The 27,985-nt window shown below is 42.9% G+C and overlaps 2 protein-coding genes across 2 annotated transcripts in view; one reads left to right on the forward strand and one right to left on the reverse strand.

Moving 5' to 3' along the window:
* LOC310858279 (apoptosis-stimulating of p53 protein 2-like) overlaps positions 1–27,985 on the reverse strand; it is a gene marked incomplete at both ends in the record, with an annotated part of 55,240 nt that overhangs the window by 11,537 nt on the left and 15,718 nt on the right. Inside the window, 12 exons of the mRNA XM_083764385.1 lie at positions 5,118–5,284; positions 6,240–6,373; positions 7,591–7,728; positions 9,688–9,946; positions 11,157–11,268; positions 11,986–12,549; positions 15,314–15,776; positions 16,889–16,968; positions 18,519–18,623; positions 20,712–20,958; positions 22,161–22,325; positions 25,514–25,716. Of these exons, the coding sequence (XP_083620511.1) occupies positions 5,118–5,284; positions 6,240–6,373; positions 7,591–7,728; positions 9,688–9,946; positions 11,157–11,268; positions 11,986–12,549; positions 15,314–15,776; positions 16,889–16,968; positions 18,519–18,623; positions 20,712–20,958; positions 22,161–22,325; positions 25,514–25,716 (2,637 nt within the window). The remainder of the gene's footprint in view (positions 1–5,117; positions 5,285–6,239; positions 6,374–7,590; positions 7,729–9,687; positions 9,947–11,156; positions 11,269–11,985; positions 12,550–15,313; positions 15,777–16,888; positions 16,969–18,518; positions 18,624–20,711; positions 20,959–22,160; positions 22,326–25,513; positions 25,717–27,985) is intronic.
* Positions 1,423–4,197, forward strand: LOC310859150 (E3 ubiquitin-protein ligase TRIM47-like; the record flags this gene model as incomplete). The annotated part of the gene is made up of 4 exons (XM_083765550.1): positions 1,423–1,431; positions 1,512–2,648; positions 2,889–3,161; positions 4,096–4,197. The coding sequence occupies 4 exons, from the start codon at positions 1,423–1,425 to the stop codon at positions 4,195–4,197; spliced, it is 1,521 nt and encodes a 506-aa protein (XP_083621676.1).

The following is a 27,985-nucleotide window of genomic DNA, read 5'->3' on the forward strand; positions in this document are numbered from 1 at the left end:
GAGTGTGGACATGGGTAGATGGAACACCACTGACCACACCAACGTGAGACTTTACCTTCATTCTATATAATTATATAAATATATTTCTAAATGGTATTAAACATTATAATGAAATACCAACCTATACCACACTAAAACAATAGACAACAATATGTGTTGTCTATAGTACCACTGTCCGGTTAATTTGTATAATATCGGCAACATAATTTGAGTTAATAACAATGATAATAATAATAATAATAATGATAATAATGAAGAAAACAAAGCTTTAGAGAAAAAGATCATCCTTGTTATATGAATTGTAAATTAATTAAAATAGCCCTTATCTTCTCCAGGTACTGGCGCCCTGGTGAGCCCAATGACACCGCAGGAGAAGAGGACTGTGCCGTGTTTCATCATGGAGAATGGAACGACAAATCATGTTTTGAACCTATGCGTTGGCTCTGTGAAAGACTATTAGCTGGCGTGTCGGTAAAGCTGTAGCATGATGGGCGCGTTTACACGTGTTTGGTTTGGTTTGTCGGACTCAATAACTGCAGACATTTTATTTTTTATGGGGAACTATCCACACTTTTCCTGGGCTGTGTGTGCTCCAGTTCCTGTCGATTTGATCCAATGAAAGCCAATGAAAAACTGGTCAGATGACCAATGACAGTATGCGCATGTGTGTGTTGTGTGTTTTCTTTTTTCTTTTTTTAATATATTTTTTATCCCACGATTTTGTAACCCATTTTTCACCCCAATTATCTAATGTGATCCTGGGCTCTACACCCTCCACCAACCTAGTCCCCATATGGGGGACAAGGGGAGAGCAACGGACTTGAACTCATGCTTCCTTCATGCCTGAGTGTCCAAGTTGCTCCTTTACACCTGACAGGGGGGAGTTTCCCTGGTTGGACGTAGCGTGTGGAAGGAACACGTTATTCCAACCAGTTCCTTTCCCCTCCATCAGGCGCCCCGGCTGGCCAGGGGGAGGCAGTTTAGTGACCAGGATTACTGCATGTTTTTTGTGAGGGTACCTACCCTAGGGGACACGGGGAGAACATGCAAACTCCACACAGAAAGGCCCTTTGGCCAACCCCGCCTTCGGGTAAGGGCACTGATGACGCGGAGGAGGAAACACGCCGAGCGGGAATCGAAACCCAGGACCTTCTAGCTGTGAGGCGACAGCACTACCAACTGTGCCACCGTGCCCCCCCGTGTTTTCTTTTTTGATTTTGCCCCCATATGATCCCCATATGGTCCCCCCAAGATATCTATTCTTTTAAAAAGAAATTAAAAGTAGGCCTACCTCAAGTTGCAATGTAATTGCTGTACTTCAATATCTCATTGTTTATGGCATATTTTACATTGTGTAAAATTAAAATGACAAAATGTTGTTATGTTAAATGTTCTCGGATTAATTGTTTACGTAGATTGTAGATGATTTGTGTACAATAGTTTGTGTGATCTAGCCTTAAAATAAATATACTCAGGACTAAGGATTTAAGAGCTCCTGCAGGATTTAACAGTCTGCCAGCTGTCTCCTGTCCGAAGAGCAGTTCCTGTGTTCTATCTGTCTGGATGTGTTCACTGATCCAATCACCACTCCATGTGGACACAACTACTGCAACACCTGCATCACACATTACTGGGACACTAGTGATGTGTGTCAGTGTCCACTGTGTAACAAAACATTCTGTAATAGACCAGAATACTCTGTTAACAAAGTCTTCTCGGAGGTGGCCGATCAGTTGAGGAAGTCAAAGCAGCAGAGACAAACTTCCAGCACAAACCCAGAACCCGCTGAACCAGATGAAGTCTCCTGTGATGTCTGCGCCGAGACCAAACTCAAAGCCCTGAAGTCCTGCCTGGTGTGTCTGACCTCCTACTGTGACACTCACCTGGAGCCTCATCACAGAGTATTAGGGTTAAAACGACACAAACTAATCGACCCTGTGAAGAACCTGGAAGACATTCTGTGTAAGAAACATGACAGACCTCTGGAGCTGTTCTGTAAGACTGACCTCACGTGTGTTTGTCAGTTCTGCACTGAGTCAGACCACAAGTTACACCAGATTGTATCTCTCGAAGAGGCATATGAAGGAAAGAAGGCTGAGCTGGGAAAGACGGAGGCTGAGGTTCAGCAGATGATCCAGGAGAGACGAGTGAAGATCCAGGAGGTCCAACACTCAGTAGAGTTCAGTAAGAAAGATTCAGACAGAGAGATGGCAGAAAGTGTGCAGGTCTTCACTGCTCTGATCAGCTGTATTGAGAGAAGCCAGGCTGAGCTCATTGATGTGATCGAAGAGAAGCAGAAAACAACAGAGAAACAGGCTGAAGGCTTAATCAAAGAACTGCAACAGGAAATCACTGAGTTAGAGAAGAGAAGCTCTGAGCTGAAGCAGCTCTCACACACTGAAGACCACCTCCACCTCCTCCAGAACCTCTCGTCCATCACCACCCCTCCACCCACCAAGGACTGGACAAAGGTCAATGTCCCTCGGTCTTCGTATGTGGGGACTGTGAGGACAGCTGTGTCTCAGCTGGAGAAGACACTCAGTGACGAGATGGAGAAGAAGCTGGGTGAGTCCGGATACAACAATGTAACTGAACAGAAGAATCAGCTACAGTCCAGTTTTGACCAACTGCAGTCCGGATACAACAATGTAACTGAACAGAAGAATCAGCTACAGTCCAGTTTTGACCAACTAACTACACAGAATAATCAGCTACAGTCCCGTTTTGACCAACTAACTACACAGAAGAATCAGCTACAGTCCCGTTTTGACCAACTAACTACACAGAAGAATCAGCTACAGTCCCGTTTTGACCAACTAACTACACAGAAGAATCAGCTACAGTCCCCTTTCGTTTTTTCAACTAACTATTGACCAGCTACTTTCCAGGCTGATGACTACAAACCAGCCCAACCTCACATGCCCAGAGAAAAGGTGTCTCCCAGTCCGAATCCCATAAGGAGCCACCACTCCACTGTCGCAGCAGATTCACACAAGGTTGCATCAACTCTACACCCAGAACCAGAAGTCTCTCAACAGGCTTCGGAGAAACGTAAACATGCCAAAGGGAAACTCAAGGATGAAAGGTACAAGCACGATCAGGACACTATGGTCAAGAAGGTCAATGTTGAGGATGTCACAGTTGGAGCTGGTCTATTCAAGGTGGGAGGGCTCCTAATGGTGGGAGAAGAATTGTACCGTCTATACCTACCTTCAATTTTGAGACTATTAAATGTGTCTGGGGTTACCTAATTTGGAAGAAAAATCATTGTGTTTTATACCAAGTTTAAATTCACTATGATTTTTGGTGGGAGTGTAACGGACCCACAGGTAATACTTTTATTGTTTAGTATATATTCACATTGTTGTGAGGCATTGAACAGGAAGTCTATTAATTTGAAGACATTGTGCTAACAACTGATCACAGCTGATGAGAATCAGATGATTGGGACTCAGCTCAGCTGTGGCACTGGGGTTAAAAACAAGGAAATGCTGCCTCAGTAGAGAGAAGGCTTGAAACAGACAGCACACAAATGGTGTGGCTGAAGTTTGTTAGTTATGTGGATGGCTAAGGAAAGGAAGGCCAAAGGAACTGTCAAATGCCAACTAACCATGGAACGAACTGATGTCACACACAGAATATAGCACCTAGCTGGAAAGGGGGACAAGGTATTTTATTGATTTGCTTGCACTGTTATTGGTATTATTGTGAAAATGTATGCAGAAGTCTGTTTATGTATTGTGTAACTTACTTTAGTGATGCATGGAAAATGTATTTTGTGCCTGAGATTGGAACTGTTTATGGATTATATTGTAGTGATTTATGATTGATATATTGTATTCTATTTCTGTCCCAGTTCTACGGTGATTCACTAATAAAGCAACCTAAAAATCATCAGTCAAGTCTTCAACCTTTTCATGGCCAGCTGGGTCCGCTACAGGGCCCAATTAGACGCCGACCATCTCCAGATAAAACGTCAAAGTCCAGTTGCGTTCACATTTTTTATTGACCCTTTACACAAGAACGCACACTTTATGAAAACGCTATAATGTCGCTAGGTGGCGGTAACGGGCTGTCACCCACGTTATGTACAAGAAGAAGAGCCAGCTCCCCCTTCACGCAACCGGCAACCCTATCGGGGTTCTGCTTCCAGAACACAACGTGGTTGTGGCCGTCGCTCGCTCGTTGTGGCCGTGAGACATCACTGTTTTTATTCATTGTTATATCACGTTGTTCAACATTTAATCTGTCAGATGACAAAACAGTGGCTATCGGCACGTCCATGGAGACAGAGTCTGCACAGAGGAACATAATCGCAGAATCCTCTTATCTCCATATTCTAACCGTGTCTTGTAGATCTGCTGCTTTTGCTGTTTTTGTATTTGAACCCCGAAACATGTCTCTGCTGTCGGGAAGAAACCAACTCCAAAATGTATAACATTTTCAGGAAATGAAAAACATTTAAAAAATTTTTTCCAGGAAATGAAGACAATCTTGTATTTTTTAAAACTAAGCAACACTGCCTCATCAAAGTTGGTATTGTAACTTTACATTATTGTCAATTACTTGCATGAGTTGCAGAGAGGTGGTGGAGTTAGCTGCTTTAGCAGACAGTTTGAGGGTCTTAATGGAGTTAAAGAGTTAAAGCCCGAAGCGCTTTTTAATACTTTTCATTGGTTCAATATTTTCTTTTAACCAACACACAGACGTAAAGGGCGTTCAATAGCATTGATTTATGTAAAAAAAAAAGAAAGAAAAAAAGGAGTTAGGTGCGCTTCTCCCCGACAGCAGCGATATGAGGTTTCCACCAAAGACGACGTCCAGTCTAGAAGACTGAGCCCAGAGAGCTGCTAAAAAAAAAGAGTCTGATCCCCAGACAGACAGACAGACAGACAGACAGACGGTTGTAGTGTCCAGCCACTTATTGCATAGAGTACCAGGATGTTAGAGACAGGTGGGTCGTATGTGATTAAGTGGTGGTGATTACAGGCAATGTGACTGTGATTTGATTCAGTGTACCGAACAAGTAAAGACTACAAGGCAGCCCTGTGTCCGGTGTGTTTCAATACGTAAATATGAATCTACGACACTACAACGGTGTTACTGTAAACTCATACCGTAGAGGAACTGGGAGCACTGGGCATAGCCGTCCTCCATCTCCTCGCACTTGTCGGCGGCGGTCTGCATGTCGCTGTAGGTGGTGGCGAACACCGCCGCGCCCGACTCCACCAGGAACTTGCACACCTGCACGTTGTTGCAGGACGCGGCGCAGTGCAGCGGAGTCCTAAAGAGAAGATCAGAGAGACATTCGTCTGTCTGTCTGTCTGCCCCTCTATAGCCAGTGGTTCTTAACCCATTCTGACCTGAGATCAGATTCAAAAAAAAAAATCTACGTCCTGACAGTTTTCTGAAAAAGCTATATGTTTCTATGTGTCAGTCGTTCTTTGATTTTTCAAAAATAGCAGACCTACAAGCTCGTAGCTTGTATGAGCTTGTAGATCTGCTATTTTTCAATAGCTAAAGCATAGCATAATGCTAACACCAAAATGGGTTAAACCTTTTTTTAGCTATAGAGACCCAAAAGAGAAATGTCATCATGTCTCTCCAGGACCCGAAATGGTGAAAATAGCAGATCTATATACAAGCTCACAATAAATGGTAAATGGTGCATTTTATATAGCGCCTTTATCCAAGGCAATTACATAGATTGTGCATTACATTCACCCATTCACACACACATTCACATACACCGATGGCGGCGGAAACCATGCAAGGCACCCTGAACCAGCACATCAGGAGCAATTAGGGGTTCAGTGTCTTGCTCAAGGACACTAACTCTGGGGGAGCCCACAGGGTTTGAGCTGGCAACCTTGTGGTTATACCAGCATCGAGCCACTCTACCCCTGAGCCACCACTGCCCAACAATGTGCTGCGTTGTGACACAATGTGAACATGTAGATCTGCTATTGTCACTACTTTTGACATTTGGGAATGTATATGGAATTTCATTGATTTTATTTTTGCAATTCATGAAATTGATTTATTTAGAAAAATGCTTGACTTTTCTTATTTCTGAATCTTATATAAAACAAATAATATTATATATATAAATATTATTAAAAATATATAAAACATCATGTATATAATTACGTCTGTATGTATATGGACCATAGACTGTAAAAAATTGATATGGACACACACACACACACACACTGTACACACACACACGGCCCACTGACCAGCCATCGCTGTCGGCAGCGTTGACGTTGACTCCGAACTGGACGAGGAACTTGACGATCTCGGTGTGTCCGGCACACACTGCGTTGTGCAGCGCTGTGATGCCCTCGTCGTTGGGCATGCTGGGGTCTGCCACCTGGTGGACACAACACGTCACTACTGGTCATGTGCAGAATAACCCAAGAGACCTTGAGGACGATTCTACAAATGTCTTGAAAAATCTATTTTGCTATATTGGTTTTCAAACGTTTTCATGTCAAGGATATTTTGTTTCAGAAACACCCCCCCCAGAGCAAAGATTGACCTGGGAACGATTCTATAAATGTCTTCTAAATCCTGACAGTTTTCTGAAAAAGCTATGTTTCTATGTCAGTCGTTCTTCAATTTTTCAAAAATAGCAGACCTACAAGCTCGTAGCGCTATGAGCTTGTAGATCTGCTATTTTTCAATAGCTAAAGCATAACATAGTGCTAACACCAAAAGGGGTTCCCGCCCAGAATGGGTTAAGCTTATGTGCTATTTTTGAATAGCCAACAACTATGGCTAAAATCGAGTCTCTCCATAGGTAAATTATTTTATTTTAACAAATGACATTCCTAAACATTTCCATAACTTTCCCAAAATATTTTACCCCATTTCCAGACCTGCAATCCAGCAATGATACGGTCCAATAATGAATAATGAATGCTCTCATACACCAGTGTGCTTTCACAGGTGAAGAGTTGACTGAAGGTGTCACATGACAAAAATAACAGATCTATCCACAATATAACAATGTACCACAATGTATTCTTTTCGTGACGAGATGTCTCTTGTATACATTAGGCCTCACATATTTCACATAATGTTAGGCATGTTTTGGGACAGGTGTATTATGAACAAAATCAGTAGCCACATTTTTCAAAATATTTCCAGATAATTTCTTTTTCTTTGGGAGAGTGTTGGAGCTGAATAAAAAGGCACTTATTGTGTGAATTTGGCTCGGGAGCTTGAAAAACTTTTTTTTTATACATAGTGTTGCGCTAGGACAGAAAAATATATGTCTCAATGCACAAACTCTGTGTTGTTTGCACCTCCGAGAAACAATTGGCCAATTACGTGTGTGTGTGTGTGTGCGTGTGCGTGTGCGTGTGCGTGTGTGTGTGTGTGTGTGTGTGTGTGTGTGTGCGTGCGTGCATGCGTGCATGCGTGCGTGCGTGTGCGTGTGTGTGTGTGTGTCAAAGAACTGAGTGCACCAAACCACAGAGGATTCTAAAATCCTCACTTTGTAAAACTGTTTCAAGTCGTGCTAATACAGAGTTTTATGAACATTATGATGGTTGTTATCATCATTATCGAGGTGGTGTGACTCACGTCGTAGATGACTCTCTGGACCAGGTCGTACTCTCCCTCCAGAGACGAGTCCAGCAGCAGAGCCAGAGGGTTGAACTTGACCCGCATGCCGTGGTCGATCCGCACGGAGCCCACTTTACGCAGGTTGGTCCTTTTGCCCTGAACACAGAGAACACAAGACACCGGCAATAACGTGAGTTGTTGTGAGAGAATCAATAGTACTTGGGCAGGCAAAGCGTTATTAACGTTTGGGAGACAGAGCTGCCAGGGCCCTTATAGTTAAGGGATAGGGATAGCCTCTAGAAATGTGATTTAATTATGTTGTACAACGTTTATTTAATAGTTAAGATTATTCCTGGGGTATGGGGACTGTCTGTAAACGCTAATTGATGGCTAATTGGAATCTGTACTTGTGGCACAGCATAGGTGGTATTGGAGGGGTTCAAGTAGAAACTGCTTGTTATGGAAGGGTAACAGGTACGGTCGCCCCTTTTCCATCTCACCCCACTACTCTACATAGCTGTAAATAACAAACACAATTCATGTTGGTGATTATATAAAAGGTGTTATCATATTAATGTATCATTGTTAAGTTCACTCTGTATATCGACGGGCATAATAGCATGATGATGCCATTACACAACATGGGCTACATGGAAGAAATGTGTTTAATAAAACGAAATGAACCGCTAGAATGTCCTAAATTAACTTAATTAAGCAGTCACCATCTCTGTGACATGTCGTTCTTTCTAAATTTTACAGAGTATAGAGATCGACTACTATGCAATCAAATAATTCTGTATACAAGATAATTTCAGATTTCAGAGAGGGAGGGAAATACTAAATTAACTGTTAACTACATTAAAAGAAAATTGCGGTTGGCGAGTTGGTAAAGAGTTTGGTATTCGTATCAAAGCAGTTACACAACTTACACCTGACCAGTGACCACACCTGCATATAACAAAAAACATCGCATGGATGCACCTGGGACGTATCCTCAGTGATGTTTCCTGAGGTCAACAGGGTTTCGGGTCCCCCCACATCATACCCCCTCAGGCGACCCAGCCGGGAGTGATCAAGTCCCGACTTACGTCCCAGTAGCTACCCTCAATCAGTCCCATTAGGGAAAAACCAGGGGCACACAATCCGTTGGAACTACTCCTGAACTACTCTGCCAGGGCTGGGAGGTACACTTCTGGCACATGGAGGGACTAGGCTCTGTGGGTTGTCTCCTGTCCGGGCCCCTCCTACATCTCACCAGGTCCACTCCTGCTCTCACCAGGAGTAGAGCGAGGACCTGTGCGTTGCACCAGAGTCCCAGCACCAGACAGTTCATTCAGGAGTGGTGGGCAATGGTTCCGCAGGGTCATGGTGCTGCGGTTCCGCTTGCTGCTTGCATGGCCCTCCTAAAGGCCTCACCGAGGGTTGTATATATAATGCTAATGTCTCTAAAACATAATGTACACACCTGCATATGATGCTAATATCTCTAAGTTAGAAATCTGCATTTGATAATGTCATATAATGTATAGTACCCTCACAACTGCAATGACCCTGTGGGACCAATACAGGCACCTATCTATCTGAGTGGGGACTATTCTATTCTATTCTATAGAGGGTATGCGCATGCTTAAAGGGAATGGCACATCGAGTGGCAAAGCAACATGTAAAGTGAGTTTAACATTGTTTAACGTTGTTTAATGCGATCAGATAGGACTTTTCTGTGTGGATGTCTGGGCTGTCGAGGCCAGAAAGTAGTTTTTTGCCACTCAGCAGGCGTTCCTGCACAACTTCCTGGTTTGATGATGATGTCACGCGCATACCCTCTATTCTATTCTATTCTATTCTATTCTATTCTATTCTATTCTATATCTTTATTGGTTTTATTTAACCATGTGTGTTCTGTCTCTTTCCCTTTGCTCCCACTCTATTACCATATATATATATATATATATATATATATATATATATATTATATTATATTATATTATTATGTTATTATATAATAATTCAAGTAACACTGGTGGTACAAAATGATAGAGGCAATCATTTCACCCACTGCTTTACACCTGTGTAAACCCTTTGATGTGGCAAATAAAAATGAAATAAGTCACTCACAGGAGGCAGGGTGACCTGCCCGGTGAACTCAGGGGGCTTCATGCTGAGGAGCGCGTCCTCCCCCCCGGCGGGGTCCTGCTGGTGGTCTCCACCAGCGCTGGGGTAAGGGGGAGGCGGGTACGGGGGGTACTCCTCCGTGTAGGGGGGCTCTTGGACGGGCGCTGGACACTCCTCGTCCAGCGGCGGGGGTAGGGAGTGGCCCGAGGAGGAGGTGTCAGGGATGGGAGAGCGAGGTGGCAGGGGCGGAGGCGCCAGGCCGCTGTTAACAGAGGTGTAGGTAGTCTTTTAACCCATTCTGACCTGAGATCAGATTCTAAAAATGTCTATTACATCCTGACAGTTTCATTATTAACCCATTCTGACCTGAGATCAGATTCTAAAAGTGTCTTTGATTTTTCAAAAATAGCAGACCTACAAGCTCGTAGCGCGCCACTCGGTGGCGCGCTATGAGCTTGTAGATCTGCTATTTTTCAATAGCTAAAGCATAACGTAATGCTAACACCAAAACGGGTTCCCGCCCCAAAATGGGTTAAATGTTTATTAACCCATTTAGAACTGACGTCGACATTTGAAAAAATGTTTTCTAAATCCTGACAGTTTTCTGAAATACCTCATCTTTCTATGTCAGTGGTGCTCAAACTATTTCATGTCAATGGACCCCAAAATTGATAATGTATTTGGCCGCTGAACACCCCCATCTCAAAATATGTTGTTCCCTAGGGACCTCCCAGATCTAAGCAAAGATTTGAGTTTAAAAACGTCGGCTGGGAAAGAATATATATTCAAACATTTGTGCTGCATTTTCACTATTTTTCAAAAAATAGCAGACCTACAAGCTCGTAGCGCGCCACTCGGTGGCGCGCTATGAGCTTGTAGATCTGCTGTTTTTCAATAGATAAAGCATAACATAATGCTTTTAAAACACCAAAAGGGGTTCCCGGGCCCAAAATGGGTTAATTAATGAAGTCACTTTTTGAATAGTTTTAATGGGACACTTTTACTTAAGTATACTGTTTTTTGCGAAGAATGTCTTTAATTTCTCTCCATCACATTTGGGCCATTTGGGGTTTTCATCCTCACAGGTATTGAGGAAAGCGCTCGCGGAAAATAGCAGATCAACACAATAATTTAATGTGGTTGCGAAAACTTAAAAGACAAGTATAGAGCTCCGAGTGTAGTTTGACTTACTCCTGGAGTCACTATCATTTTAACCCATTTTGGTGTTAGCATTATGTTATGCTTTAGCTATTGACAAACAGCAGATCTACAAGATCATAGCGTGCCACCGAGTGGCGCGCTACGAGCATGTAGGTCTGCTATTTTTGAAAAATCGAAGAACGACTGACACATAGAAACATAGCTTTTTCAGAAAACTGTCGGGATGTAGAAGACATTTTTTAGAATCTGATCTCAGGTCAGAATGGGTTAAAGTAACAGTTTTCTGGCTACTGTATAGTAACTGTACACACCTCTGGTTGTGGTGCATGTCTGTGGGATTCTGACCGGAGCCTGGCGCTGCTGTCCCTCTCGGATGCTCCGAACTTCCCGTCCTTTCATCCTCTGGGGTTTCGTCGTAGTACACTGCCAAGGTTTTCATTAAAAAGGTTATAATAATATATGTATTTATGTACTGTATTGATGTATTTCCTGAATGGGAGTCTATCAAAATTCGAAAGCCACTTGTCATTATGGTTCAATTGTCCTTGTCATGTCTTTGTATATTCAATCTTTTTATTTATAATAGTGTTGTGCCTGAGCTGTTTTTCTTTTCTTTTCTTTCTTTTCTTTTGTCGTTTGTTATTATGTTCTTGTTGTGTAATGTCTGTTTGTCTTTGAAAAACCAATAAATATACTTTATTAAAATATAATAGACAGTGCCACTTTGGAAAAATAACGAAACTAAAACTGAAATAACGAAAACTAACAAAAAAAACCCGCAAAAGCCGCAAGAAGAAACCTTGGAAACCTCCAACACAGGGACAATGGGAGGACTTGATTCAGGAAATACATTTCATGGAGAAACTGACACACCTACAGGAAGAAAAAATTGAGGACAAAATGGTCCAAATGGACAACATTTAAGAGTATGGGGGAATGAGAAACAATAGCAAATGCCTAGAAAGATGTAAAGTAACAAGCAACGTTTGGAACGCAATGTCGATGCCTTTTTCTTTTCTTTTTTAGTTTTTTCATTTTTGTATGTTTGTGGTGTTGTTGTTTGTACTGTATTTTTTTTCTTCTGTCTTTTGTCTTTGTTGAAAAATCAATAAAAATGTAAGTAAAAAAAAAAGAAGAAACCTTGGTACGGCGATGACGTCGCCGTCGTCGTCGTCATAGCGACCGCTATGTCGTCCGCGGGGATGGTCTCCATGGCGGCCAGCGTGGTCTTCTGGTAGAGCAGCTTCTGGATGTTGGGCCCCATGTTGGGGCCCTCGGGCTCCGTGATGGAGCTGCGCTTCTTCAGGGGCCGCGGCGCGTGGTGCAGCCGCCGGCGCAGCGCCTCCTGCAGGTCGTGCGCGGCGGTGTGGTGGTCCGCGGGGTTCCCCCCCCGGTGGTGGGGGTTGTTGTTGTTGTTGATGCCGGACACGAAGGGGAGGAGCTTGGTGGGGCTGAGAGGGCGAGGGGCCGCGCGCGGCTCCGACGACGGCGGCGGCTCGGTGGGTCCCTGCGTGAGGAGGCCCTGCGTGAGGAGGCCCTGCGTGAGGAGGCCCTGCGTGAGGAGGCCCGGCACCCCCTCGTCCGTGACCTCGTCGGTCACGGACGAACCCACGGAGACCCCGACGCTGGAGGGGGCGCCGTCTGAAGAGACAGCCGACTGCTGCCCTCCGGTGGTGGTCGGCGGGAGGACCGGCTTCCCGTAAACTGCCGTGAGAGAGAGGAAGAAGTATATATAGCGTTAACCCATTTTGACCCTGGGAACGATTCTGCAAAATGCCTTCTAAATCCTGACTGTTTTCTTGAAAAAGCAGTTTTTCTATATGTCAGTCGTTCTCAGACACTTTCATGTCACTTTTCCAAGATTCTTCAAAAATAGCAGACCTACAAGCTCCTATGAGCTTGTAGATCTGCTATTTTTCAATAGCTAAAGCATACAACACCAAAATGGGTTCCCGTCCAAAATGGGAGTAGCAGACCGAGTGGTTCTCAAACGTTTTCATGTCGAGGACTCTGTCTGAGGAATATATTGTGCCCTGGGACTCCCCCGCCCCCATACAAGATTTGTGTTGTTGACAAAAAAAAAATGCATGGCTCAATTTGTAAAATATTCTTTCAGCTCGGGGCTTTACGTTATTTTGTCGGGCTCGAGTTGGGTCAACTTTTCAGGCCCCGATAAAGCTCTAGTAGTAGCATTAGCAGTACTAGCATTACCTCTAGCCTGGCTGTGTGTAAGCGTACTCTGTCCAGTTGGGGTATACTAGTAGTAATAGTTTTAGTAGTATCATTAGTAGTACTAGTATTACCTCTAGCCTTGCCGCGTGTAAGCGTACTCTGTCCAGTTGGGGTATACTAGTAGTAATAGTTTTAGTAGTATTATTCAGGGCTGCCATATTTCAGAAAATGTCAAGAGTGAGACTCTAGTGTCTTAATGTGTTCGACGCCGTCCGAAGGGCGGCGGCGAAAAAAATTGGCTTTTTTTAATGTCAATTTGGCCCATTTTAACGTTGATATTTAATCTTAACACTGATGTCTTCACCTCCATGCCAGCTGCTCTCCCTGCACGGACAGCCTCCTCATGCTTAAAGTAGAAATGAAAAAGATATCTACCTATCTATCTATGCTCCTCAGACCCAGCCAGCCAGCAAGCCACACACATAGTACTCAGACCCAGCCAGCCAGCCAGCCAGCCACACACATAGTGCTCAGACCCAGCCAGCCAGCACGCCACACACATAGTGCTCAGACCCAGCCAGCCAGCAAGCCACACACATAGTGCTCAGACCCAGCCCGCCAGCAAGCCACACACATAATGCTCAGACCCAGCCAGCCACACACATAGCTCCGTAAGGGAGTGGTTGCACCACTCAAAAAATCTTCAAAAAACTAGGCTACTGGAGATTGGAGAACCTGATTTGGACATGATCTGATGCAGGACAATGTCACTATGACAGAAAGAGAAGATGGGTCTGGCCACATTCATTCACCCGTGACCCCATAATCTCAGTGGAAATTGGGGAATATGTCAGAAAACTGGAATGTGGGACAATTCCTTATTTTTACATTTTCTTAGTTCAAACACATCTGTGGGCTCTCTCTCTCTATGAACAGAAACAAGTCGCGATGCGGCCCCTCCCCCTTCACTTCACTTCACACACACAGAGTCACACACACACACACACACACACACACACACACACACACACACACACACACACACACACACGACTTTGTCCCTATAATGTGCACGGGCTATGGCACCGTTCCACTTCCTCATATCACGCAAGAGACGCCACACACCAGTATAGAAGAGAGATAGTCACTTACTCACTTGTTGTAACTTGTGGGGGCTATATTGTCTTCCATGAAAAATATTTCGAAGCGATGTTAAACTCTGCATGGCTCATTTCCATGCGTCACACAGTCAGGGACCCTGCTGACGATTTGGTCCACTGTTTACCCTCCTGCATATATCAGCGCTGAATGCACACTATCGGCTATTTTACCGTTTGTGAGGACGCACACATGAGCGTGCGTTATTACGCGGCGGAGCCGCAGAGAAAATTGTTATTTATCATTATAATGTGTGTGAAATGGCATGTGTGGCGTGGTGCGTGGTAAAGGGTTAAATTGCGTGACTGTCACACTCAAAGGGTGAGACATGGCAGCTCTGTATTATTAGTCAGTGTTGGGAAAGTTCTTTTTTTTTTAGGAACTAGTTCAGTTCACTGTTCAAATTTTTAAAAATGAACTAGTTCCGTTCATAGTTCATCATTCAACATTTTGAACTAAAGTTAATCGTTCCAAAAAATGAACTATTATAGTTATTTTTCGTTATTTTTTTTTAATTATTATTATTATTGCCACAGCCCATAGCCATATAAAACCGCAGATTCCAAATGAAGTCCTTTGGGATTAATACAGTGACAACGTTTACATGCAATATCTCCATTACCATTATCCAAATGAATTCCTTATAATTTTTATATATTTTTTTTACATTTTGCAAAAATTGCTCTTTTGCAATGTGAAATGCCCACCGAATTCTTAATTATTTTCCTTCTCTACTATGGGCACACTTGTGAAAGCCGCATGCTTTTGCATGCTTTTTTTGTGAAGGCAAAAGTACTAGTACTAGTATTACCTCTAGCCTGGCCGTGTGTCAGCGTACTCTGTCCAGTTGGGGTATACTAGTAGTAATAGTTTTAGTAGTATCGTTAGTAGTACTAGCCCATTTTGGGTGGGAACTCCTTTTGGTGTTAGCATTATGTCATGCTTTAGCTATTGAAAAATAGCAGATCTACAAGCTCATAGCACGCCACCGAGTGGCGCGCTACGAGCTTGAAGGTCTAATATTTTTGAAAAATCGAAGAACGACTGACATAGAAACATAGCTTTTTCAGAAAACTGTCAGGACGTAGAAGACATTTTGTAGAATCTGATCTCAGGTCAGAATGGGTTATAGTATTACCTCTAGCCTGGCGTGTCAGCGTACTCTGTCCAGGCTGGGCGTAGATCTTCCCCGGCGTCATCTGCTGCGTGTACATAGAGTAGATGGAGGACGCCGCCACCATCTGGGGCTTCTGGAGCACGGGAGGAGGAGGAGGGGGCTGCTGCTGGGGGGGGGCTTCCACGGGGTCGGGGGTGAAGGGTCGCACGGTGGCAGCCGGGGGGTTGTTGTTGTCCTGCTTGGGGGGCAGCGGCAGCGTGTGGCTGTGCTGCGTGGGGAGCGGAGGGGGGGCTCTCAGGTGAGCGCCCCCAGGCTTATTGGCCTTGCCCGGGAAGGTCCCGGTGCTGTATGAAGGGGGTTTGTTGCCAAAGGCCTGCTGCGAGGACGAGGAGAACTGCTTGGGTTTGCTGGGGATGGGCGGTGGCTGGGCGGCGGCTGCTTTCGACGGCTTGGTGGCGGGACCTTTATTACCGGCGGCCGACACCTGGAGGAGATCACGCGAGAATATATGCAAGGATTGGAGACGAGGATGAGGATTAAAGGCACCGTATAAGTGATGTCATTTCGATTAAAAGAAAGCTTCTAAATCCTAACATTTTTCAGAAAAACCTATGTTTCTATGTTTTTTTGATTGATTGATTGAAATATTAATTAACAGTTTGCAGAATGACAGTACATTTCAAGCACAAACGCCAAGACTGTTAACTGTGAGTGGACGACCCAATTAAGCATTACACATGTTTACAACAGCGTCCATCTTGTTCAATTCATCGAAACATTTAGAGACGTACAAATAGACACTTCTATATAGTTAAAGAACAGAACAGGAATTCATCATAAAGGAAGTAAAAAGGGAAAAGAAACATATACAGTGAGGGGAAAAGGGGGGGGGGGGGTGTTCAACCTTTTTCATGTCAAGGACCCCCAGAATTATCTCTATTGGACCACGGACCCCCATCTCAAAATATGTAGTTCCAGGGACCCCCCCAGAAGCAAAGATTTTAGTTAAAAATGTTCGCTCTGAAATATTATATTCAATGATTTGCGCCACATTTTAACGATTTTTCAAAAGATTGCAAACCTACAATGCACTATGAGCTTGTAGATCTGCTATTTTTCAATAGCTAAATTATAACATAATGTTTAAAACACCAAAATCGGTTCCCGCCTGAAATGTGTTAAAGCATTCGTTCAGAAACAGAGGGATCTTCTCAAAACAACGAGAAAGAAACAATTCATCTGCCTTTTCAGTTATTTATTCTAGCCAGTGTCTCTGAAAATATATGTTCTTTTTTAATAAAGATCTGGAGACAATGAGACCCGTTACTGAACAAAACGACTGTCAAAACAGATCCACAAGTTCAAACTTGTTGCGCTTGCAGATCTACAATCTTTTTTGCAGAATATTCGCCCCCCAGAATAAGGACGCTAGGGTATACTTGTGGGTAAGGTATAGTTCATAAGGTTGTCAGAGGCAGGTTTTTCAAAAAAACTAGTCAGGTTTCCATTGTGCAGCTATAGTGTGTAACATTATTTGGGTATAACAATTACAACATGATGAAACACTTCAATGGTGTGTTACTGTAAATACAGTACCTGGCTGTCCCTGAGGAGGTGGCTGTCAGTGTTGTGATTGGTCCGTGCAGGAATAGGGGGCGGAACGTCTTTCTCAGCCTCTGTAACAAATGAAATACACAAATCTAACGGGACCCCATGTGCTAACCTGCTGAACAACCAGCAGGGGTCACTATTACACAAGTAATCATCTAATGCAACTCCATGATCTTCAGACACTACTGTATCTAAACTAAAGTATAAACCAAGTTCAGCTTTTCACCCACACTACTATTAGTGATCATCTTAAATTTGATGATCTCATGACATATTATTTAATATATCATTGATACAAGGTGCAATATATATAGTTTTTAAACATTTGAAGACCATTTTGCACCACTAGTGGACTATAGTGGTCCGTGGACCATACCCCACATGCTTGTCCTTCACTGCGGAAGGCAAAGACGGTTTAATTGTTTGCGTTGCTGACGGATTAACGGACTGATTGTTTGGTTAATTGATTGCCGTTTGATTGATTGGTTGATTGATTGACTGATTGATTTATGAACCACTTAAGCAGCCCTATTGTATATTTTCGCAAACATTTGCTCACAGTGAGCTTGTATATCTGTAATTATCTGTAATTCTTTGGGGTTTTTTGGGCCTTTTGAGCTACAATGAAAACAGGCAACACAGTGAAACAGTGACATCTGCTGGCAAATCCCATTGACTATGGGATTTGCAGTAAGTGATGTCACTTACTGCCAGCAAATCAGAGCACCTGTTTGAGCCAGAAAACCCCAGATCACAGAAAATCTACTGAATGTTAAAAGTTCATGTTTTTTAGGTGCAATTGAGATTAGAAAACCTAAAAAAAACAAGAACAATTCCAAAACCTTTTTTTTAATGTCACAATCCCTTTAATAGCCAACGCATACAATAATGGATAAAGTGTTTAAAAATTATTGTGATGCTGTATTAATGCTAGCCTGGAAACCAGACCGAATCTGCCACAGGGAAATAAAGATCCCTGTGGAGATTGGGTCTATGGTACACATTCGCTCACCCCAGAGTTGTGGGTGACCAATCATCATAGCCCATTTTTCAAAGTGAGACATTTTCGCTGTGACGTTGGAATCCGTTTGTAACCCCGCCCCCTTGGAGATAAATCTTCCACACCGAAGTTCCAGACTAATATCTACTGTACCTACCCCGTTGAATGTTTGTTCACTGAACTCTGTCGTTATTTTTTATCTATTACATTGTTGTTTTATATTGCATCTTTAAATATGCTTTCTACTGTTGGCCAGCTGGCTGTAAGTTGTTGATTTGCTATGCTGCATCTATTTAATTGTGTTTGATTTTCCTGCATTTTTTTAGTGAATTTGTTGTACAGCACTTTGTGACTTTGTCCAGAAAAGTGCTATATAAATAAAGTTATAGCATGAGTTCAAGTCCGTTGCTCTCCCCTTGTCTCCCATATATTGGGACTAGGTTGGTGGAGGGTGTGTAGAGCCCAGGATCACATTAGATGATTGACACAGGGGTGAAAAATGGGTTACAAAATTGTGGGATAAAAAAAAATATATAAAAAAATATATATATTATTATTATTATAAATATCTACGTGCGATGAAAACCCACGGAGGTCAAAGGTCACCGTCCTCACCTGTGTTCTGGCAGCTGAGGCTGGTCATGCGGGGCAGGGTGGAGGCGTGGCCATGACCGGAGTCCAGCGACGAGCTGCTCCAATCGGACGGCCTGGTTTGAAACCCTGGAGAGAAGAGCGGAGAAACATGACGTTATACCGCGGGCAGTGACATTCAGACGGCGTCTGAATCACAGTCCACTAGGGGGCGGCGGTGGCTCAGCGGTATAGAGTGGCTGGATGGTAACCAAAAGGTTGCCAGTTCGAACCCTCCGCGGGCTCCCCCAGAGTTACAGTCGAAGTGGCCTTGAGCAAGACACTGACTGAACCCCTAATTGCTCCCGATGTGCTGGTTGTTGGTGCCCTGCATGGTTTCCGCTGCCATCGGTGTATGAATGTGAGTGTGTGAATTGGTGAATTGACGCACAATCTCTGTGAAGCGCCTTGGATAAAGGCGCTATATAAATGCACATTTTACCATTTACTATACAATCCATGTGCCATGTGTTTGGTATTGATTGGTTGGATACTTGATTAGTCAAACGTGTAAACAGCACAGAGGTGCGGTAAAACATTTTAGGCTAAAAGGATATAACACGAAAACGTTCCGGGGACTTGACTTGGTTTTTCAGGACAGTTCTGAAAGATCCAGGGATTCACTCTTCCTTTAATGGAAGGAAGGAGTCAGCCATTCCGTATTATGGTGGCACAGTAGTAGAATATTTTCTATGTTAGGTGGGTCATGGGCTTAAAGGACAACTTTAGTTTTTTTCAACCAAGGTTCATGTTTTAGGTTGTTATTAGAGAAAGTAAAAGGTGAGTGTAATGTTTTTTTCATTTGCTGCTTTCTTTCGTTTTAGGGATTTTAGCTGTTTTTGAAAGGGGAGCGGGGGCACTCGAGCATAGGGCTAAATATGTATTTCTTTACAAAATGTTATAGTGATTTATTTTTTTATTATTTACTATAGTCCTACTAGACCCCAAGAAATTATATCTGACCACAAAAGATCACGGGATCTACTGAATGTGTCAAACTGACATATTGAGCCTATGACACACAGTGTGGCTTCCCCCGCAGTAGACTACCTTCACATTCAGTAGATCCTCTGATCTTCTGTGGCCAGATGTAATTTCTTGCGGTCTAGTATGACTATAGTAAATAATAACAAAATAAATCGCTATAACATTTTGCAAAAAAATACATATTTAGCCCCATGCTCGAATGCCCCCGCCCCCCTGTCAAAAACAGCTAAAATCCCTAAAACGAAAGAAAGCAGCAAATGAAAAAGAATGAACACTCATCTTTTACTTTCTCTAATAACAACCTAAAACATGAACCTTGGTTGAAAAATACTAAAGTTGTCCTTTAAGAATGAGTAGTAGTCGTATCAGTTTGTTTCGGGAGGTCTGAAGCTCTTTGATTTGACTTTTGCGATCACTTTTGTTGCAATTCTTTTTTTCACCTGTCAGTTTGTTATCAAGAATACAGCCCAAATAGGTAACCTTCTAACCTTCGTCACGTGAGACTCTTGAAGCCAAGATCATTTTGGTTGTGCAACAGTGGATCCTATAATACATAGTGCTGATGCTGCGTTCAATGTAGGTCATACTGTAAGTCGTATACGAGAAGAGAGGGCACTAAAAGGAAGAGTGGAACTTTGATCTAAAATTGGCTATTTCGTCCAAAATGTTAAAAACTAAAATATTTGAAAAATGGTATTGAGTAATAAATAATACATGATGTGAACATGCACGGCAGGTACATCATTATCAGACTTACATTCAGATTATTTTTTATGCCCAAAAGGATTGGTTAAGCAGGTATTGTAGCAATTCTGTTGCAGAAATATTTGGCCTTAAAGGGGTGAATGTTCAATACAATCATGTATAGACTATACTTAACATTACAAACATTTGGTAAATGGTCTTAACATTTTTGGGAAAAAATAGCCAATTTTACATCAAGGTGCCCACTTTTCCTGTTACCCTATAACCCATTTTGGTGCGGGAACCCCTTTTGGTGTTAGCATTATGTTGTGCTTTAGCTATTGAAAAATAGCGGACCTACAAGCTCATAGCGCGGCGCTACGAGCTTGTAGGTCTGCTATTTTTGAAAAATCGAAGAACGACTGACATAGAAACTTAGGCTTTTTCAGGAAACTGGGATAAGGTCGAAATGGGATAAATCAGGCAATACAGTCGTATACGGTATACCTGAGGCTGGCTTCAGCGGTCGGGGAGGGGGCTTCGCGGAGGAGGACTCCGGCATGGGCAGGGTGGACGTCCCGTCGGGGTAGGAGGCGGGTTTCACCAGAACCTCGTGGCGGGCCGGGACCGGCGGGGGTCCCTGGGTGGGCCCGTTGGAGGAGGAGGACGACTGGATGTAAGGCCCCACGGCTGCTACTCTGGAGGAGGAGGAGACACAGTGCTGCTGCCCTGGGCCCTGGCCGTCTGGTGCCGTCTGGAGGAGATTGATTTGATTGATTGATTGATTGATTGATTTTGATTGAACACTGACTGTATTAGTCAGAAATGTAAACAGCACGAGGTATAGAGCGTCGCAGTCCCGCCCCCTTTCATGACGACGCCAGGAAATTAATCCCAATGCATTTATTTCAAAACGTATTTATTTAAAGACCTTTTAAAGTGTCGTACGAAGCCAACTCGAGTCGTGACAAGTCATGACAACAAATGTACAATATTTTGGACCAAACAAATAATTCCTGAGAAGAAAAACAACAAAAAAAGTGTTCTAACCTGACGTTTTTTTCTACTTTCTAATTCTTTGTTTGGCCCAAAACATTGTGTTTATTGTCATGATTTGTCACGACAAGAATTGTCTTTGTCCGCGGCGTAAACGTCTTTAAATAAAAAACTTTCTGAAAAGTCTATGAGGAAAATGAACGGGGATTTCTTTTCCGGGTCTCTCGAGGGGGCGGGACTGCGACGCTCTATAGTTAGACATTATAGGGCTAAAAGGATGAAAGAGATGGGTCATTTACATGGACCAATCCCCTTGAGGTTTTTTTTTCAGGACAATTTGGAAAGAAACCAGTGATACATATCCTTCGCCCATTTAGGCCTGACGTCGAAATTAAAAAAAAAAATCTTTAAATCACGACAATTTTCTGAAAAACCTCATGTTTCTATAGCAGTGGTCCTCATGCAAACAGTTTCATGTCAAGGACCCCCAAACATATATATGTATGGAAAGCATGGAAACAGAGTTGCCAAGTAACCTTGAAGATCCGCTACTTTTATTCTATTTTAGAAATTTGAGTCCTGAAAAATATAAACAGTTTTTGAACCCCCGACAGAGTCGAGTGAAGTTGTTGCTGTTGTTGTAGCCTGGAACTAACCTATGCTTTTTATGGCATAGGCAGCTCCCGGCAGGATCTGCCGGGAGAAACTATGCGCAGCTGCGCGACATGCGACTAATTACTTAGAGCGACAGAGAGAGCGAGGAGCGTGTGTGTGTACGTGTGTGCGTGTGTGTCAATTTTACAAAGGTGCAGACGATCAGAAATCAGCAGAGAGTGAGCAATGTTTGCGCTGCTCTATGACTATGCCGAATTGAAGTGGACTCGGACCCAGACTTTCTTTTCCTCCCTGGAAATAAAAACGTCTGGGTTTCCGAGGCTATGGACGGACGGACAGACTGACCGGCAGGTTCTCTTTCTGCTGCAGGGCGGCCTTCTTCTTCCACAGCCTCTGTCTGAGCTCGGCCACGCGCCGGTCCATGGCGTCGGCCTCCAGGTTGCGTTTGTTCAGCGTCTCCCTCTGCTGCTGCAGCCTGCCGCTCTGCTCCTGGTTCAACTTGTTCCTCAGCTGTTGGTATTATAGAACAGAAGGGGAGGTGTGTATACTGTGAAGAGTTCGATCAGTGGCGTGCACAGATAGACACTAGGGGGTGCTGGAGCACCCCCTAGTGTCTATTTGGTGTCCTTTTGGTGTTAGCATTATGTTATGCTTTAGCTATTGAAAAATAGCAGATCTACAAGCTCATAGTGGGCCACCGAGTGTCGCGCTACAAGCTTGTAGGTCTGCTATTTTTGAAAAATCGAAGAACGACTGACATAGAAACATAGCTTTTTCAGAAAACTGTCGGGATGTAGAAGACATTTTTAGAATCTGATCTCAGGTCAGAATGGGTTAAGGCAACCGGCCGGTTCCACGTGCTAGGTGCCCTTTTTTCACTTGAGCACCTGCCCCTTTAAATGTCTGTGCACGCCACTGAGTTCTATAGTGGGTCGATAGGCATGTTAGCGATTCACTCAACTCACGATACGATTCGTATCGCGATATGAGGTTGACGATACGATTTTTCACAATATTAAAGAATATATATATTTTAAATAAGAATTACCATTTTATTTTATTTTATATAATTCATCTTCCCCCCTGAGATTTTTTATTTAACTACATTGCAAAAGAAGTAGCATTACTTTTGACAGTGCAGAAACATAATTGCCTTCCTTGATGAGCATCAACGACCAGCACCTGGGTGATGGTCGCAGTCACAGACACACACAGCTCACAGACACACACAGCCCCAGTCACAGACACACACAGCTCCCCTCTACAGTGCTCTACTACTGAAAGTGACTATCATTTCTCTCCAAAAGAACTTGAGTATGATGGAATATGACTAAAGCACACAAGTATTTATTGTATCGATTTTTTTATTTCAATGAATCGATTCATATCGTCGGGATTAATATCGATATATATCGATATACGATATATCGTTACATGCCTAGTGGTTGAACATTGTCATAGGGGGTTCAATTGACTCTGTTTAACTGTTCAACAATCATCTTCATTTTGTTGACAAATCCTCGCATAATAATGACTACTGAAGTAAAGCATCTCCTGTGTCTGTAGAGTTAACAGTTAATGTAGTATTTCCCTCCCTCTCTGAAATCTGAGATTATCTTGTATACAGACTTATTTGATTGCATAGTAGTCGATCTCTATACTCTGTAAAATGTTGAAAGAACAACAATGTCACAGAGACGGCGACTGCTTAATTAAAGGACCACTTCACCACTTTTCAACCTATCTTCATATAATAGGTCCTCACTAATAATCATGATAAAATGTCACGAATTTTTTCTACTCAGTCTGTGTCTCATAGGAGCAGGGCTGTGGGCAGTGTAGAAACCGTCTTCCAGTGACATCATCATTAGGCAGAGTTTTTTTAAACAAGATTTTTTTACAAAAATGTTTAGATTTTCATTATCGTGAGAACGATGGCTTCCATTTTTGCATTTTCCACAGTCCTCCTATGAGACACAGACCGAGTAGAAAGAAATTGCGCCATTTTTTTCATGATTATTAGTGAGGACCTATTATATGAAGATAGGTTGAAAAGTGGTGAAGTGGTCCTTTAAGTTAATTTAGGACCTTCTAGTGGTTAATTTCGTTGTATTAATCACATTTCTTCCATGTACATATAATATATACATTGTGAAATGCGCAGACCACGCGAACCTCTCCAAAATAAATGCGTCAATATCGGTGGCACTCAACTGTGAACTTAACAATGATACATTAATATTATTATTATATTAAATAATCACAAACATGAATTATGCTTGTTATTTACAGGTAGCGTAGTATGCGCATGCATAAAGTGAATGGCAAATCGGGTGGCAAAGCGAAAGGCAAAGTGAGTTTAACATCGTTTTTCCACAATCATATTATACAACCATTTTTCAAATAGTGTTTCTTTATCCACAGGTTCTTTTTTTTTTTTTTTTTTTTTTCAACATTGTTTAACGTCGTTTAATGCCATCAGATAGGACTTTTCTGTTTGAATGCACGCAGGCCAGGCTGTCAAGGACCAGAAAGGATTTGTTTTGCCACTCAGTAGGCATTCCTGCATAACTTCCTGGGTTTGATGATGATATCACGCGCATACTGTACCACTCTATAGTCCGTGGTGTCGTGTTGCATTTTGTTACTGTATATTGTGTTTTTTCTTGTTATCCCTATACGGGAAAATAAAGACCAATTAAAATCACGATGATGTGTTAGTTTAGGACATTTACTTTAGTCATTTTTACTAGTTGACTAGTTGCCTAGTTTACTAGTCGACTAGTTGTTTAACCACCTATTATGTAAAAATAATTATGTGTTTTTTTTTGGTAAATAAATATTTGTACATTTAGAAACGGTGTATATTGGTGACTATAACTATAATCTACCTGATCTTGAGGCCTATACAAAATCGGGGGGTACCGACAAGGTGGACTAGTGGATTTACGAGTAGTTGCTTAATCCATTCTGGAACAAAAGGAACCCCAAAAGGAACCCATTTTGGTGTTAGCATCATGCTATGCTTTAGCTATTGAAAAATAGCAGATCTACAAGCTCATAGCGCGCCACCGAGACCCCTTTTCCACCGGTTGGTTCCCAATGGGAACCGGTTCAGTTCTTTTTGGTTCTTAGTCCATGAGCCAGAGCTCCAAAATTGGTGGGCAAACTATACCCTATATTACATTGTTTATAGGATCAATACAAGTCAATTAATACTTGATAACCCTTCCACAGTAGTAGCTTTTTCATATTTTCGATTATTTTGCATATTTTCCTACATAATGCCTCATTTGCATATTTTAAAATGTAAAATTTGTAATACAATAAATAATTGTATTCGTGTAAGTACTCAATTGGGGAAGTTTAATGGTGATAACAATCTAATATAGGTATGGTTTTGCACACTCAATTCATAATTAAAGTTTCAATTTTGGAGCTCTGGCTCATGGACTAAAAACCAAAAAGAACTGAACCGGTTCCCATTGGGAACCAACCGGTGGAAAAGGGGCCCGAGTGGCGCGCTACGAGCTTGTATAGGTCTGCTATTTTTGAAAAATCGAAGAGCGACTGACATAGAAGACATTTTTAGAATCTGATCTCAGGTCAGAATGGAAAACTGTCAGGATGTAGAAGAACATTTTTTGAATCTGATCTCAGGTCAGAATGGGTTATAATGCCCCGTGTTCAGGTCTCACCTGCAGCTCCTTGTAGAGGCGCTCCAGCTCCACAGCAGAGGAGGAGGAGGAGGAGGTGGAGGTGAGGTGAGGAGGAGGAGGCTCCGTCCTGTTGCTCCTCAGGGAGTCCAGCTGCAGGCTGAGCTCCTCCACCCTGGACACGGCGAGCAGGAGGTCCCTCTGCTTCTGCTGGAACAGCCCCGTGATCTGCTCGATCTCCTCCACTGCACGCACGCACACACACACACACACACACACACACACACAGACACGCACGCACGCACGCACGCACACACACACACACACACACACACACACACACACACACACACACACACACACACACACACACACACACACACACACACACATTTAACATCTTTGTCTGCATTCACATTTGACAAGACATTCTTGAACACAAACAATAGTGGATGCGCAGACTTGAAAACAAGCCCAAATTGATTAAATCAATTAATTACCAGCTGCATTATTATTATCTGTGGGTCCGCTGCTGACGTTATGCCACTTTTTTAGCTGCGCTCCGCTGTTATGCTCAAATTAGTGACCCTAAAGAATTCTGAGGCAACATGGCTGGAGACGAGGCAGCCAATCAGAACTGCTCGACTAGCCATGCCGTGCAGACGATGGGATGTTATGGGTTGTTGCCAGTGGTGGCAACTGTCGTGACAGAAATGAGCTAAGCAGCCTCCGAAAACCAAACCAGGCAAGCAACTCTGAATGAATCCACGTTAGGCTGGAAATATGCAGGCTTGGCAACCAGTAGCAGAAAATGATCTCCAGTGTGTACTACCCGGTCGGAACTATGGCAAGCTAATATTGACCAGCTTGCAGCTGGTAAAAAAACTCTGCAACAAGTGCTTCAGGATACAGATCACGGGGTACAGAAAGCATCGCCTTCTCCATATATATGGCGCCTGTCAATTATTGCAGACACTGAAGAGAACTTTTGCCGATGCCTTATATTAGCTCTCGGCTTATTGGGCATGCCTGCAATCTGCACTGCAGGCCCCTCCTCACGACTGATTTATGGACATTAGTGAGGCTTCCAAATATGAACACAAGTACCTTTACCCACACACACACACACACACACACGCACGCACACACGCACAGGTCATTTCCATGTCAGCCACGTGGTGCTCTTATACGCAGAAGGACAAGCGGCTTATATATAAAAATAAACGTAAATCATGTATATGTGTTGAACCCTAACCTCCTGGTGTCTGGGTCACCGTCGATCATCTCATCTGCTGTAATCTAAATGCATTCTAATGGACTATATGGGCTGATTTGAAATACCACGAGGTAAAAAAGAACATCAAACCAAATCTGACTGCTGACATTACAGAACCCAGACCACCGGGTTAGCAACTTACTATACTTGAGTTGCTATTAAATGCCTTGATGTCATGTTCGACCATTATATAGGCCTATTGGCTATCATTTATAAACTCCTCTGGTGTCTCACATTTTGTTTTAAAATCTTTTGAATGCTATTTTAACAGGCTTATAAAAACACATCTTGCAGGGAGAGACAATGAGAGAGCTTTACAACAGAAGGCCAACTATTAGGGGACTAACTATTAGGGCATTTGATTTTGATTGAACACTGATGCAAAAAAGTCTGTTTTTCTTTCCCTTTTATTTGTCTAAAATGTGTTAAAGCCACAGTAGCAATCCTGTAATACCCCCAGACTACATTTTACTTACATTGTCGGAGCTTAAATATACAAATAAAAACGTAAATGCGTCAATAATGTGTTACTGTAATAAAACATCTGTCCCAGTCCACTGGGAGTTGTGTATTTGTGTGTACCAAATGTGGTTAATACTATAAGCTAATATCGTTGCACTTTACTGGGCCCGCGATTCACTAAGCTGTTTACACCCATATTTTGGGTGTAAGGGGATTTTCCAAACTTCCCACGTTAGTTGTAGTCTATAGCCTCGGAGACCACAGGCCTTTTGTTTCAAAGGAAAAAAAGTAGTATTCTAGAATAAGGCATTCTTTAAATTTATTTTTGTGACTTTCGCCTTTATTTTGTTTTTTGTTTTTTTATGGAGGGACAGATAGTAGGCTGACAGGAAATGGGGAGAGAGATTGAGGGGGGGGGGGGGGGGGGACATGCAGTAAAGGCCGTCGGGATCGGGAGTCATGTAACAATCTTCAAGGGCCCAAACTTTAACACAAATGGGAAACTAGACTTAAAAGTATTCTTTAAAGAAACAGACACCCACGCCCTATTACACAAAACGTCCTTCCACCCGACACACTCCTACACAGGGATAGTCAAATCACAACTACTAAGATTCCATAGGATTTGCACGCAAAGAAGTGATTTCAAAATAGCCTGTAAAACACTATTTAAGGCCCTCAGACTAAGAGGATACACTAGGACATTCCTCCGGAAAGCTCAAAGTACCTTCTTAGAAATAAGAGTGCAGGATCCAGGTCCCAAATTGGCCCTGATA

Source organism: Protomyctophum parallelum (assembly GCF_964188405.1).
Source record: "Protomyctophum parallelum genome assembly, chromosome: 5".
Taxonomy (NCBI): domain Eukaryota; kingdom Metazoa; phylum Chordata; class Actinopteri; order Myctophiformes; family Myctophidae; genus Protomyctophum; species Protomyctophum parallelum.